This window comes from Haplochromis burtoni, unplaced genomic scaffold (assembly GCF_018398535.1).
Source record: "Haplochromis burtoni strain Fernald_Lab_line unplaced genomic scaffold, NCSU_Asbu1 Contig_785, whole genome shotgun sequence".
Classification (NCBI taxonomy): Eukaryota; Metazoa; Chordata; class Actinopteri; order Cichliformes; family Cichlidae; genus Haplochromis; species Haplochromis burtoni.
The window spans coordinates 155,285-167,935 of NW_024583146.1; the positions used below are offsets into that span (position 1 = coordinate 155,285).

At 46.9% G+C, this 12,651-nt stretch overlaps 1 protein-coding gene across 8 annotated transcripts in view; it reads left to right on the top strand.

The window, feature by feature from the left end:
• ascc3 (activating signal cointegrator 1 complex subunit 3) overlaps positions 1-11,470 on the top strand; it is a gene marked incomplete at its 3' end in the record, with an annotated part of 122,202 nt that extends 110,732 nt beyond the window's left edge. For all 8 annotated transcript variants that reach the window (XM_014330397.2, XM_014330395.2, XM_014330396.2 and 5 more), the window contains 12 exon segments: positions 367-453; positions 582-758; positions 1,603-1,828; positions 2,163-2,317; positions 4,860-4,958; positions 5,026-5,194; positions 5,874-6,094; positions 7,420-7,505; positions 7,685-7,851; positions 8,036-8,181; positions 11,067-11,187; positions 11,328-11,470. In XM_014330397.2, the coding sequence (XP_014185883.1) occupies positions 367-453; positions 582-758; positions 1,603-1,828; positions 2,163-2,317; positions 4,860-4,958; positions 5,026-5,194; positions 5,874-6,094; positions 7,420-7,505; positions 7,685-7,851; positions 8,036-8,181; positions 11,067-11,187; positions 11,328-11,470 (1,797 nt within the window).
• Between the last annotated feature and the right edge of the window lie 1,181 nt (positions 11,471-12,651).

Below are 12,651 nucleotides of genomic sequence, written 5' to 3' on the forward strand. Positions count from 1 at the left end.
CAGCATTAAACTTCATCCTGCTGGATGTGTTGATGAAAGCGTCACTTATAGATGAGCTGTTTTTCTAGTACGTGTGTTTGAGTGCATCCAGGTGAGAACCTGCAGGCTGCAGAGCAGCATGGAGCCATGATAACAGAAAGTGTCACGTTTCGAGCCGCTCTCAGTGCTTCTGTCCAAACACGTTCCAACTATTCGACACACGAGTGCATCACAACCGTTCATAGTGTCCTTCACACAGGCTGCAGCAGCTGGATGAAGCACAGCTGCCAGGAGCTTCTCATCAGCAGTTTACAGTTCCTGTAAGCACAGTACACGCTCTGGTTGATCCAATAACCACCAACGTTTCTCTTTCCCCCACATGTGAAGACGTTCAATGAGCATTTCAACCCTCAGGGAACAGAAGCCGACATCCTCCGCATCGTCTCCAAAGCTGAGGAGTTTGAACAACTCAAGGTGAGCTGTGGCCGTCAGAACGTATGTAGTTATCAAATAGCACAGTTTGTGTTCATCCAATAAAAAGCTCTGTCACAACTGAGCACAGCTCATATAATCCAGCTCGGTGTGTTGCTGTGTGTCGCCAGGTTCGAGAGGAGGAGATGGAGGAGCTGGAGCAGATGCTGTGTAACTACTGTCAGCTTCCAGCTGCAGGAGGTGTGGAGAACGGCTACGGCAAGGTCAACATCCTGCTGCAGACGTACATCGGCCGAGGAGAAGTGGACAGCTTCTCGCTCATCTCGGACCTGTCCTATGTTGCACAGGTGAGGACAGCAGGGCGAGGTGCTGCAGGGCGCTGGCGTTGCATTCACCCATCTGTTATACGCACACAGTCAGACCCATGCTGTGGTGTTTGCTGCCACACTGACTCGACGATTTTAAATCACTGTCGATTTTTGGGATTTTAATGGGAACAAAAAGAGGCGGGGCCAAAGGAAGCAGGTGGAAAAATAAAAAACCTGAAGACTGATTTAAAATGAAATGATTAGAATGACATCAGAGGATGTTGGTGCTGATGACTGCACACAAGCCTCGCTCTAAAACTACAGTAGCTCATTTCCTGTTGACATGCGATGGACAGCTGAGCACTGATCATGTGACTTTGACTTGTCCCCCCTGGTCAGTGAGCAAACTGTGTAAAACACTCATGAGTGGTGCTGGGGTGGAGGTTTGACTGCACGAGTCGACGGGGCTGTGAAACTACAAAGAGCGTGCACGTGCCACTCTGCTCGAGAACAACACCTGCATACGTGTCGGCACATATGATCCCAGTGTTTATTAAAACGACCTTTTCAATTCAGAACTGAAAAGACAAAAACATTTATTATAATATTTGTTATTAAATCAGTAGTTTGACTGTTGACAGGAAGGTGCAGGCCTTCCTGTGTCCACCTGCTCACAGGCCCACCACACTGCATGTCCTGTACCACATGGTCACATGACATTATCAGCTGACTAAATCACAGCGAGCAACACTACCATGTGACCTCTGGGTGCTGCACGTCTGCTCTTCGTCACACGTGGTGAACGATGCTGAGCGATGTGCCCACCAGCTGCTCCGTGTAGTGTGGAACCTCTGGCTGATGTTTTTCCCGCTGTCGCCCACAGAACGCCGCTCGGATCGTGAGGGCCTTGTTTGAGATCGCTTTGAGGAAGCGCTGGCCGCTTATGACCCGTCGACTGCTCACCCTGTGCAAGGTGATCGACAAGCGGCTGTGGGACTCTGCCCACCCCCTCCGGCAGTTCCCCAACCTGAGCCCTGTCGTGCTGAACCGCTTGGAGGAGAAGAAGCTGACTGTGGACAAACTGAAGGAGATGAGGAAGGATGACATTGGTGAGTGCAGCCCAGTGTTTCTGTGCTGCAGAGGCCTTTCACAGCACTGCTGTGCAACACTGGCATCACCGCACTTTGTTCGACTTTGCCTTGTTTATTGAAACCACAGTAAATCGTGCCGGTGCAGCCGTGTGTCTGTCCTGACGGGATCATACTGTTTTTATTAACTGCAGCTTTAAAGAAGAGAAAAGTGTTTTGAGTGGAAGAAGCTCAGACTAGTGCTTAATCCAACATAAGCCGAGCTTTTATTTAAGTATTAGCTTTTGCTGATAAACAGAAAGTTCACGCACACTGGTTTTAATAAACACCTTAATACCAGGTGTACTTTTTCCAGGTCACATGCTGCACCACGTCAACATCGGGTTAACGGTCAAACAGTGTGTCCACCAGATCCCCTCGATCTCAATGGAGGCCACCATCCAGCCAATCACACGCACCGTGCTGCGTGTTCGTCTCATCGTCACGCCTGATTTTCGCTGGAATGACCAGGTACAGACAGATTACGTATCCTTGAGTCAGGATGGTTCGCCGTGCAGCATTTTCCAGAGACGGTCAAATGTTTTACAGCTGACCTGAGTGTGAGGGGCAGATGTCAGGGTTAGATCAACCTTTGATCTGCTGTGCCATATTTACAGTTCAAGCCTCCGACCGTCCTTTCATCCATCGCCTCAGGTGACCCAAGGGAACAGAACGCTAAGCAGGACATTCCAGATTGATTGATTGATCATACTTTATTCATCCCGAGGGAAGTTACCCTCCGACCACACATACATAACACAAACATCACATGGGGAACACAGGTCAGAGAGGTGTAACAATGGAAAATGCACCACATGAGGAAAGACGCCCTCTCCCCACTTTCCAGTTCCTCCTGGGGGATCCCACAGTGTCCCCAGGCCAGATGACATGTCCTGGGTCACCTCCCAGTTAGAAAACCTCCAAAGGGACGTGCCAAGGAAACATCCCCGAACCGCATGCAGGCGCTCTACTCCGAGCTCATCGCCCCTCTGTAAGCCTGAGCCCAGCCGCCCATTACCATAGCAACCTTATTTGTAAGGGACTTTAGAACAACACAATGGACCAACGTGCTGCACAGCAAAGACATCAAGACAGATTCAAATGAAAAAGACAGAAAACAACAAAAATGAAATCAACAGGAGGTGACCAGCCAGAGGAGGCGCCGGTGTCACATGTTAGGAGCTGCAGCAGCAAAGGCCCCTCCCCTCTGAGCTCACTGCGAGTCTGCGGGCAGCGCCGCTTCTAAGACCCAGAGACTGAAAGGAGCCTGGCTGTTCTGAACAGTCAGGGACTCGTCCCCACACAGCGCCTCTCACCACGGGACACTCTGGAATAACAAAGGCTCCAGCCCTCTCCCAAAGTTCCCCCTCCTTAGTTTACATCGTGGCTTCTGCTGTGAACATATCATCCACCCCTTTAATTATGCTTTTAAACACATTATGGTGTCACATACTGATGCATGCATCGGGGCAGTTTGCTCAGAGACGTGCGGACCTTAAGGCCGATGGACGCTCCCTCCTACTGAGCACAGAAAAATGAGGAGTCCAGGGAGAGCTGGGCTGTCCATATGTTCGTTCTCCTCCTGTGCTCGGGCACCAGATACATACCAAAACTACTCACAGACATTCATATTTCCACACTGGCCCAAAGAAGAGCACCCCACCTACCTTGTTCTCCCAGCCAGGGAATCTCCATCTGTCCCTGAGAGCCAGCCTGTCCCACCTTAGTGGGCAGCAGGGATCATGTGAAGCTTAGTCCAAAGTTTGTCACGCACAGAAAGCTCGTTGCAGGGCTGAATACGAAGATGAATGTTTATGTCCGATTAGCAATGCATGCTGCAATCATGGGAGAGTGGTAATGGAATACCGGCTGGCTTAACTGTGATCCTGCTGCAGAGCCGCGACACATGCACCGACACATGAGCCACTTCCCTGGTGGCGGCCAGGAAACGCACCACGCTGACTCATTATGATACAGGATGACATCATTCTCCAAGCAGCGTTGGCTGTTTGTGGCAAACTGCCGGCTGGTTTGGTGAGTTAGGTTGTAACATCAGCACGGGGCATTCAAATGTTTGTCATGTCCCCAAATTCAAGTGATTCCCCCGAGTGCTGTGTACACGCTCACAGGTGGGCATGAACAGAACCCAGCTCCAGGTCACCTCGGAACTCTAGCAAGGGGGGGCACAGTGCTTCTGCTTATTGGACTGACTCCATGATGGTGAGATGGGGCTCTGTGGGTCCTCGCCATCTGTTACAGGATCCATGTTCATCTTTGCCAAAGAAAGTTTCATGTGACTTTACAGGGACACAGAGAGCGTATGATGTGTAACGATGTGTAAGACATCCTGGGTTTCCCTCTGGCACAGGTCGGGGTGTCCAGCTCCAGGCCTCGAGGGCCCGTGTGCTGCAGGTTTACACGTGTCAGCTGATTTAATGGCCTCCTCAAAATGTTCTGAAGTTCTCCAGAGATCAACTAATCGTGTGATTCAGGTGTGCTGACCCAGGGGGAGGTCTAAAACCTGCAGGACCCTGGCCCTCGAGGCCTGGAGTTGCCCACCCCTGGTCTAAGTGGTAGTAGTACCAGACATTCATGGGGGGGTTAAAAACCTTAACTCTCTTTCTGTGCTGTTTCCAAAACTTCAATTCAGTGATAGATGAATGTTTATACTAATTTCCTGCTTCTTCGTTTCAAACTATGGCAGTTGTTGTTAGACTTCTACATGACACCTACACATGTTTCAAGAATGCACAGATGTGGCCAGTGATGCATGTAGACAGACGGACGTGCAGACAGATGCCATTTTTCAAACATAAAAAACAAAAACATCTTTTGCAAAAGAGAGAGAGATTAAAGGCTTTCAAACGAGCTGCACTCAGTGGCTTTTGTAGCTCTTGGGATTTGTGCAGTTTCTCTGGGCCTTGCAGGGCGAACCTGGGTTAATCAGGGAACTAAAATAAGTGTTGGTTCCCTGAAAAGACTGTAATTCAACGCTGTTCTTTGTGTGGTTCAGGTCCATGGATCAGTGGGTGAGCCCTGGTGGTTGTGGGTGGAAGATGCCATGAATGATCACATCTACCACTCTGAGTACTTCCTGCTGCAGAAGAAACAGGTCTGCTGTATGAGTCTCAGCTCAGATGAACACAAAGCACAGAGAATGACGCGTCTGTTCTCCTCAGGTGGTGTCAGGAGAGCCTCAGCACATCGTGTTCACCATTCCCATCTTTGAGCCGTTGCCCTCACAGTACTACATCAGGGCCGTCTCTGACCGATGGCTCGGTGCTGAAGCTGTCTGCATTATCAACTTCCAGGACCTGATCTTACCAGAGCGACACCCCCCACACACTGGTACACACTCAGACACACAGTGCCCCCACAGGCCTTCATGATGTTACTCTGAGCTCTGTGAAGAAGGTGGACCTGTACTTACAGCCCTTTTAGTAGAAGCTGTATTCACTGATTTTGTTCACATATTTATTGATTGATTTTTGCATTTACACCCACGGATCTGTCTGCAGCACTTTGGTGTTGTTAGGGTCGAAGCGCTGACCTTCAGATTACTGGACTCTACTTCTTGAGCCACACTGGTTATGTCAGATACAGCCTAGAAGGCTATAAGTGTAGTTTGTCCAAATAAGGACACTGACTGATCAGCTGACCTTCTCATTATTAGACAAACCAGTCAAGGCCATAATAAGCAGAGCTGCAGAGCCGTGTGTCCACTTCAGCCACAGCTGGAGCTTTGGACATAAAAGCTCTGAGTGCTCTGTCTCTTACTGGAACCAGAGCGCACTGATCATCACGATAAGGTTTGAAAAAGTAAACTGCCCAACATCAGCTGCTGGGGACAAGCCTGCACACTGGGGCCAGGTCACGTTACACTCTGATCAGCATCACAGTTTGGATGCAAAAGTCTCACATTGGTTTCTGTTGTTTCTAATAATCATTGTATCATGTGGCCACCTTTAAACTCTGTTGTCTTGTGACCCTTGTCCCATGATCCTTTGCATGACTTCTTCACTCTCAGAGCTACTAGACCTCCAGCCGTTGCCAGTGGCTGCTCTGGGTAACCGAGAGTACGAGAGCCTTTACAAGTTCACTCACTTCAACCCCATCCAGACCCAAATCTTCCACACACTGTACCACACCGACACCAACGTGTTGCTGGGAGCGCCGACGGGCTCTGGAAAAACCATCGCAGCAGAGATGGCCATGTTCCGGGTCTTCAACAAGTATCCGTCATCCAAGGTAGCGTCCCCGAGTCCCTCTGTAGGCATGTAAGGAACAGAGAACCCTCCGCAGTGCCGTGTACAGCATCAGCTCTTTGCTTTTACAGTCATCGTAGCATCATTCCATCAAAGCTGTGTAGGCCCTAACACTGCATTTCATTGAGACATGATGTAAATTCAGATGACTACATAAGTATATATGAACTGTGGGTTTGGACATTGGGGATTTTAGGAATAGATCAATTAAAGGAAAAGGATGTGCTGGAAGGTGAAAACAAGCACACCGCTGCAGAACTTTGAGCTCTCTGGTTTTGTTTTCATAATTCTTGCACTTGTTTGAGAGTCAAAACTGAATTGAAGTGAACATCTGCTCCATTATAAGCAACTGTGTGATGGTCATAGTCTGCACAGCTGGAAGTGTTAGCCTCACTATAGTGGGCTAACTGGTAAACAGTGACGCAGCGGGCTAGTCCATTTTATTGCAACAACACACGGTCACATGCTGGCTGTACCGTAATGATCACATCGTGTGTTTAAAACGAGATTCATTCAAGAGTTTCCTCTGATTTTATTTCAGGCGATGACCTCATTAAGAGGAGGAACAGGGCTAAAAGTGGGAAAAGCCATTACCAGTAATCTGGTAGCTACTCTGAGGAATATGAACATAGTTCTGGTGTCTGTAGCTTTGTTCTACACGACTCTCGTTACGTCCATAACTTTGACTTGTATTAGCAAATTTAGAGGAAGTCGTCATGAAGAATTTTGCTCTTTAGGTCGATGGTTAGTGTACCCACAGGACAACGCTAACAGAGTCAGCTGTGGCTCCTGGAGGTTCCTCAGCAACGCACCGAGCTGCACTGCTTATAAGGAATCCACTGTTACTTCAACATCAGCTCTGGGGCTTTGATGGTGTGAATGACGTCCACTTAGTCTGGTTAACTGTTTGCTTTGCAGTCCACCTGCTGTTGTCACTGACTGTGAATGAATGAATGCACAGCACACATACACAGAATTATTCTTTATAAAAGGCAATGAGTCTGTCAACGGTCTGCATGTTACTGTTATTTTTGGCCGTTTGATAAAAATGTATTTCAGCCCTGGAGAAAGAAACCCTAATGATGAGTGTAAACGCTCTCTGTGGATCGCCTTACTGTGGTCGTTTCACTCATGTAATAAACAGGATCCACACCCTTCCTTACCCTGTGACCCCTGGATCCCAGCAGCAGTCAGCACAGGTGGTTTAAACACACAGCAAAGGCAGCTGAGATGCTCCAGCAGAGCAGTCAGTGTAGGGAAACTAGCCGAGCTTGATCGAGTTATTGTTTGCCTGTGTTCTGTGTTTAGGTCGTGTATATTGCCCCTTTGAAGGCCCTGGTGAGGGAGCGCATTGAGGACTGGAAGGTCAGGATTGAAGAGAAACTTGGAAAAAAGTAAGAACAGAGAAACTCTGCATGTGAAGAGGCCTTAAACACATGAAACTAGCTAATGATGACATGGTTTTTAAACTGGTATCAATTAGGTCTTAAACATAATCGAGTTACTCCTGCAGACACACTGTAAATGCTGTTTATATGACACCAACAAACAGTTTCTTCTTGTGCTTGTGAAGCGTGGTGGAGCTGACCGGGGACGTGACTCCAGACATGAGAGCCATAGCAAAAGCTGACCTGATCGTCACCACGCCCGAAAAGTGGGATGGAGTCAGCAGGAGTTGGCAGAATCGAAGCTACGTCCAGAAAGTAGCTATTCTCATTATCGATGAGATCCACCTGCTGGGTAAGAGTCTACAGCACACCTGGGCCCGCTGGTGTGGGGCAGGTCCTACCTGTATGCTCTTCACCACGGCTCAAAAAAGCTTTTGCTCCATGTAGCCCATGATGTCCTAAATATAAACATGTGAAGGCCCTGAAACAGGACTCCCTGTTAGCTGTGTTAGCGTTAGCACTGTGTCTGTTTCCAGGTGAGGACAGAGGTCCGGTCCTCGAGGTCATTGTGTCCAGGACCAACTTCATCTCGTCTCACACTTCCAAGAGTGTTCGAGTAGTTGGGCTGTCCACGGCTCTGGCCAACGCTCGAGACCTGGCTGACTGGTTGGGCATCGGACAGGTCGGCACCTGCATTACATCACACTAGGGCTGGGCGATATGGCCTAAAATCCACATCGCGGTATAATCTGAAACATGTGCGCTTACGATATATCGTGATATATTCTTTTCTTCTGTATAACGCATTGTACACACTATAAGGCGCACTTAAAATCCTATCATGTTCTCAAATATCGACAGTGCGCCTTATAATCCGGTGCTCCTTATGTATGAATTCTGGTTGTGCTCACTGACCTCGAACCGATTTTATGTGCTACACGGCGCTCAAACATCTGTCAAAAATGTTTTAGTGCGACTTTGCTAAGCTATGAAGCCGCACCGCCTGATGGATTGTTGGAGCATTATGGCTGCCGTAGTCAGGAGCCTCGCGGAGGAATCTGGGTCCTAAACTCCGTCTGCCTCAGGTCCCAAAGTCAAACGAACACTGAGAGTTAAAAACTGTCTAAATTCTTTCATCTTTAATAAAATGAACAGCGTTGATGCTTTACCAGGTGTAACTATGAAGTTTAACATCCAGGCATCCATGAAAACAGAATTTATTAAATATAACAGAGTTAGAAGTTAGCAGGAAGTTAGCTCGCTAGCTTCCACCTAAACATGTTATAGCATGTTCTGACTGAGAGATTTCTGAAACATTCAAACGTACAGCTCTGTTATCACTTCCAACATAAATGAAGACAGAAAACTAAACAGCAGTGACGTTTGTAGGGTTACTGAAGTTGGGCTAGCTGGTTTATAATGATGTACTACGTGATCGCTAGCGACACAGCTATGTTAGCATAGCATAAACAGTGAAGCTGGAGGATGAACGCTAACTTTTTTCCACTCGATAAAAGTTAACATGAGGGTTCCTGATGGTTAGAGACAAATGCAATCGCATGGCAGGATGCTGTACACGGACCAAACTTCAGTCAGGAGAACAACTGAGATAATCCATCCACAATACGAGGTTAGTCATTAACCCTTTAAGACCTACCATAGCACCAAGTCCACCAGAGCTTATCTTTATATTCTTACATGCTGTGGAGCCATTTGTGGGAGCATTTCAAGTTGCTATACATCAATACAACCATTATAGTCCAAATTTTAATAATATGTCTGCATTAAGTGCATAGTAATTACATAAATTGCAAAAAAGTGCAATAAACTACAAAAAAATTGAAGATCGTTTTTGTTTTTTTTAAATATATTTCTAGTTAGAGAAATTTAAGAGGCTTATCCCTCAAAACTGTAAATACAAAAAAGTTGCACAAAATAGTTTCCAACCGGGGGAAATTTATTTTGAGTGTCTTCATAGTTTGATTTTTGAGATACACCAATTTTTATATACTGCAGGAAAAACGAAAATAAATATTATAGTGCAAATTTGCAAAAAAACAGTCAGAATCTCTACCGGTGGCCAAATTTATATTGTTTCTAACGTATACCGTTTATACCGCCCACCCCTACATCACACACTGCCATCCTTTATATACAGGCTTACCAGCTAAAGTCAGTCAAATATTTTGTAACGTAAAACAGCGTCTGTCTGTGTGAGCGTGTGTGTGTGTGCGTGCGTGCGCGTGTTAGCGCACGTGTGTGTGTGTGTGTGTGTGTGCGCGTGTCTGCGTGCATGTGTGTGTGCGTGTGCGTTAGCGCACGTGTGTGTGCGTGTGTGTGTTAGCGAGCGCACATGTGCGCGCACGTGTGCGTGTGTGTGTGTGTGTGTGCGCGTTTGTGCGTGCGTGCCTACGTGTGTCAGTTCACGTATAGCTTTGGATGGCTGTCTGCTTGCTCTTTGTTGTTCAGGCAGAAACCATAAATATCCATTCTCTGTTTTCATGTCTGTATCATTGTATCAGTGTGACATATATGATACATAATAACAACATTGAGCATCAGAGTGATGGAGAGGAAACATTTTACTGTAACACTGATGTCACATTCTCAGCTCTTAACATGCATACAAGGCTCGTTGTGCTCTCGTCCTGAGCCAACTGCGTCCAGGGTCGTAGGACTAAATCTGTGTTCACTAGTTAATATTTGATCATCTATCATAGATTAGAATTCAGATTCTTCTTGTTTTCACATCATAATGAAGTGTTTAGTTTTCTTATTTTTCCCACTCATGTTTTGTCTTTTAATGACTGTTTATGTCACACAGGCAGACAAAGACACACATGTGGCATTGGCTCCACCCAGGGTAATAGTTACTCATGGTAATAGTAACTCAGGGTAATAGTTACTCTGCTAGTGGTGGAAACTGTCCCAGTTCAAACAAAGGACAAAGTCCTCATCATGCTCAGTTTGGTGTTGAAGCTGTACCTGTGCACTGCTCGTGCCCTGCAGCTGCTGCTCAATGATGAGCTTCATCAGCAGCCTCCATGTTTGTGTGTAGTCCATCCAGTACTTTGATTTTGTGGTGTGTCATGAACATTAGAGACTAAAAGGAGCTTGCAGCAGTTTAACAAACCTTTATATCAGCCAGTCTTTGTAGTGTGTGTAGATGTGAGTTACAGTTTGCACCATCAGAGTCAAACACTGGAGCTTTCCTTTGCTCTGCCTTCAGAGCTGTAGAGGAGACGTGCTGTCTTTGTGTTGTCCATAAATCTGGCTGCTTGGCTGCTGTTGGGACTGAGCTGCTAATCCATTATCCAGGCTTTTAAGACATCTGCACACATGCTGCAGCCCTCAATATAATAACACTGCAAAAAATGCCACACACACTTTCAACATGCTATCACACAGTAAGTTCACTTTGGCCATAGCGCCTTATCACACAGTAAACACAGAGAGCAGCTCTGTGCCTGCATGACAGTGACAGAGTGTTCACATTGCAGACAGACGGGCCTCCTGTTGCCAGCTGCGCACATTAAATCTCTCTTCTTCTCGTCTTTGGTCTAACAGGTGGGTTTGTTTAACTTCCGTCCGTCTGTGCGCCCGGTCCCACTTGAAGTTCACATCCACGGTTTTCCAGGACAGCACTACTGCCCCCGCATGGCCAGCATGAACAAGCCCACCTTCCAAGGTGCAGCTTTGTACACACTGTTTTTGCACGTTAGCACATGTGCACGTGAGATGTTGCTGGCTTTTCATGCAGCATTGTTTGGTAATACTCCTTGACCATGTGCAATATTGAAACTAACTACTGTTTTGGACTCTCCACAGCGATACGCGCTCACTCTCCAGCCAAGCCTGTGCTCATTTTTGTGTCATCACGAAGGCAAACTCGCCTGACCGCCCTGGACCTCATCGCCTACCTGGCTACAGAGGACAACCCCAAACAGTGGCTGCACCAGGATGAGAGAGAGGTTTGCTGACACACAGCAGCTCTTTCATGCACGCTGTGCTCATATGTCATAATAATATTCAAACGTTTTAAAGACCCTCAAGGTCACCTTACATTAGTACAACAAAATCAAAACAAGAATAAGTAGTGTATATATATTACACACACAGACACACACACACACTTCTGTTTATCCGGGGCTGGGTCGTGGGGGCAGTAGCCCAATCAGAGAAGCCCAGGCCTCCCTCTCCCGCCTCCTGCAGCTGGCCTGGGAGCACCCAGGCGTTCCCAGGCCAGGCGTTGGGTGATTGTGGAAAACCACCCAGTTCTACTGCTGACTGCTGCTGAGCTTTATTTCTAAATGTTATGTGTCCTTCTGTCCTTCCATCATAACATTACTGTCACTTCTAGAGACACTGGTCCCACAGCAGGATACTCCCACAGCCGTGTTTCACTGCTGGGGCGGCGTTCACCCTCCCTTCTGATGCCAAATATATGATTAATTCATAGATTTGGATTCTTTATTAATGATGTTCACAGTGAATGTATTGAAGTTAGGCCTCCCTTCATGGACACTGAGAACATGTAATGAGCTGAGCACTGTGCCCTTCTGTTACCTGTTTATTTATCTGGATTAACATTACTAATCTAACCTAAATTATAGATGTCAAAGTCATAGATCTGCTTTCCTGGGCCCTGCAGACTCAGTAAATATGCAGTGTCTTATACCATAGACAGATTTCTGTGTGTATAGCCCTCCTGCCTCAGTGTGTGTGTGTTCCATTGATATATGCCGCTGCCTGCTGCTTCCCTGCACCGGCCTGTGTAACAGCTCAGCTTCCTGCTGTTTGACTGACAGGCTTCTAGTGATGGCTGCTTAACGCTCGCCGGGGGTCACCGCCACGACAAATCCCATCTCTGGCCTGACAGCTCTTTCTTCCCTCTGCTGCTGCTCTCAGGGCCTGATGTTTCTCTTCCATTTGATTTCTACAGCCTGAGCGTTATTATCTCATACCCACTGTTTCACTTCAGTTAGTGTATTTGAAATTTAAAATGTAATTTGAATCACTGTTTTTATTCAACGTCATATTTCTTCCTCCCAAAGCTGGGTTGGAATTGGTTCTTATGTGCATCGTTTCATTTTACTGCTACACAGACACTTCCCAGAATAATGACATATTATCTCATATATATATATATATA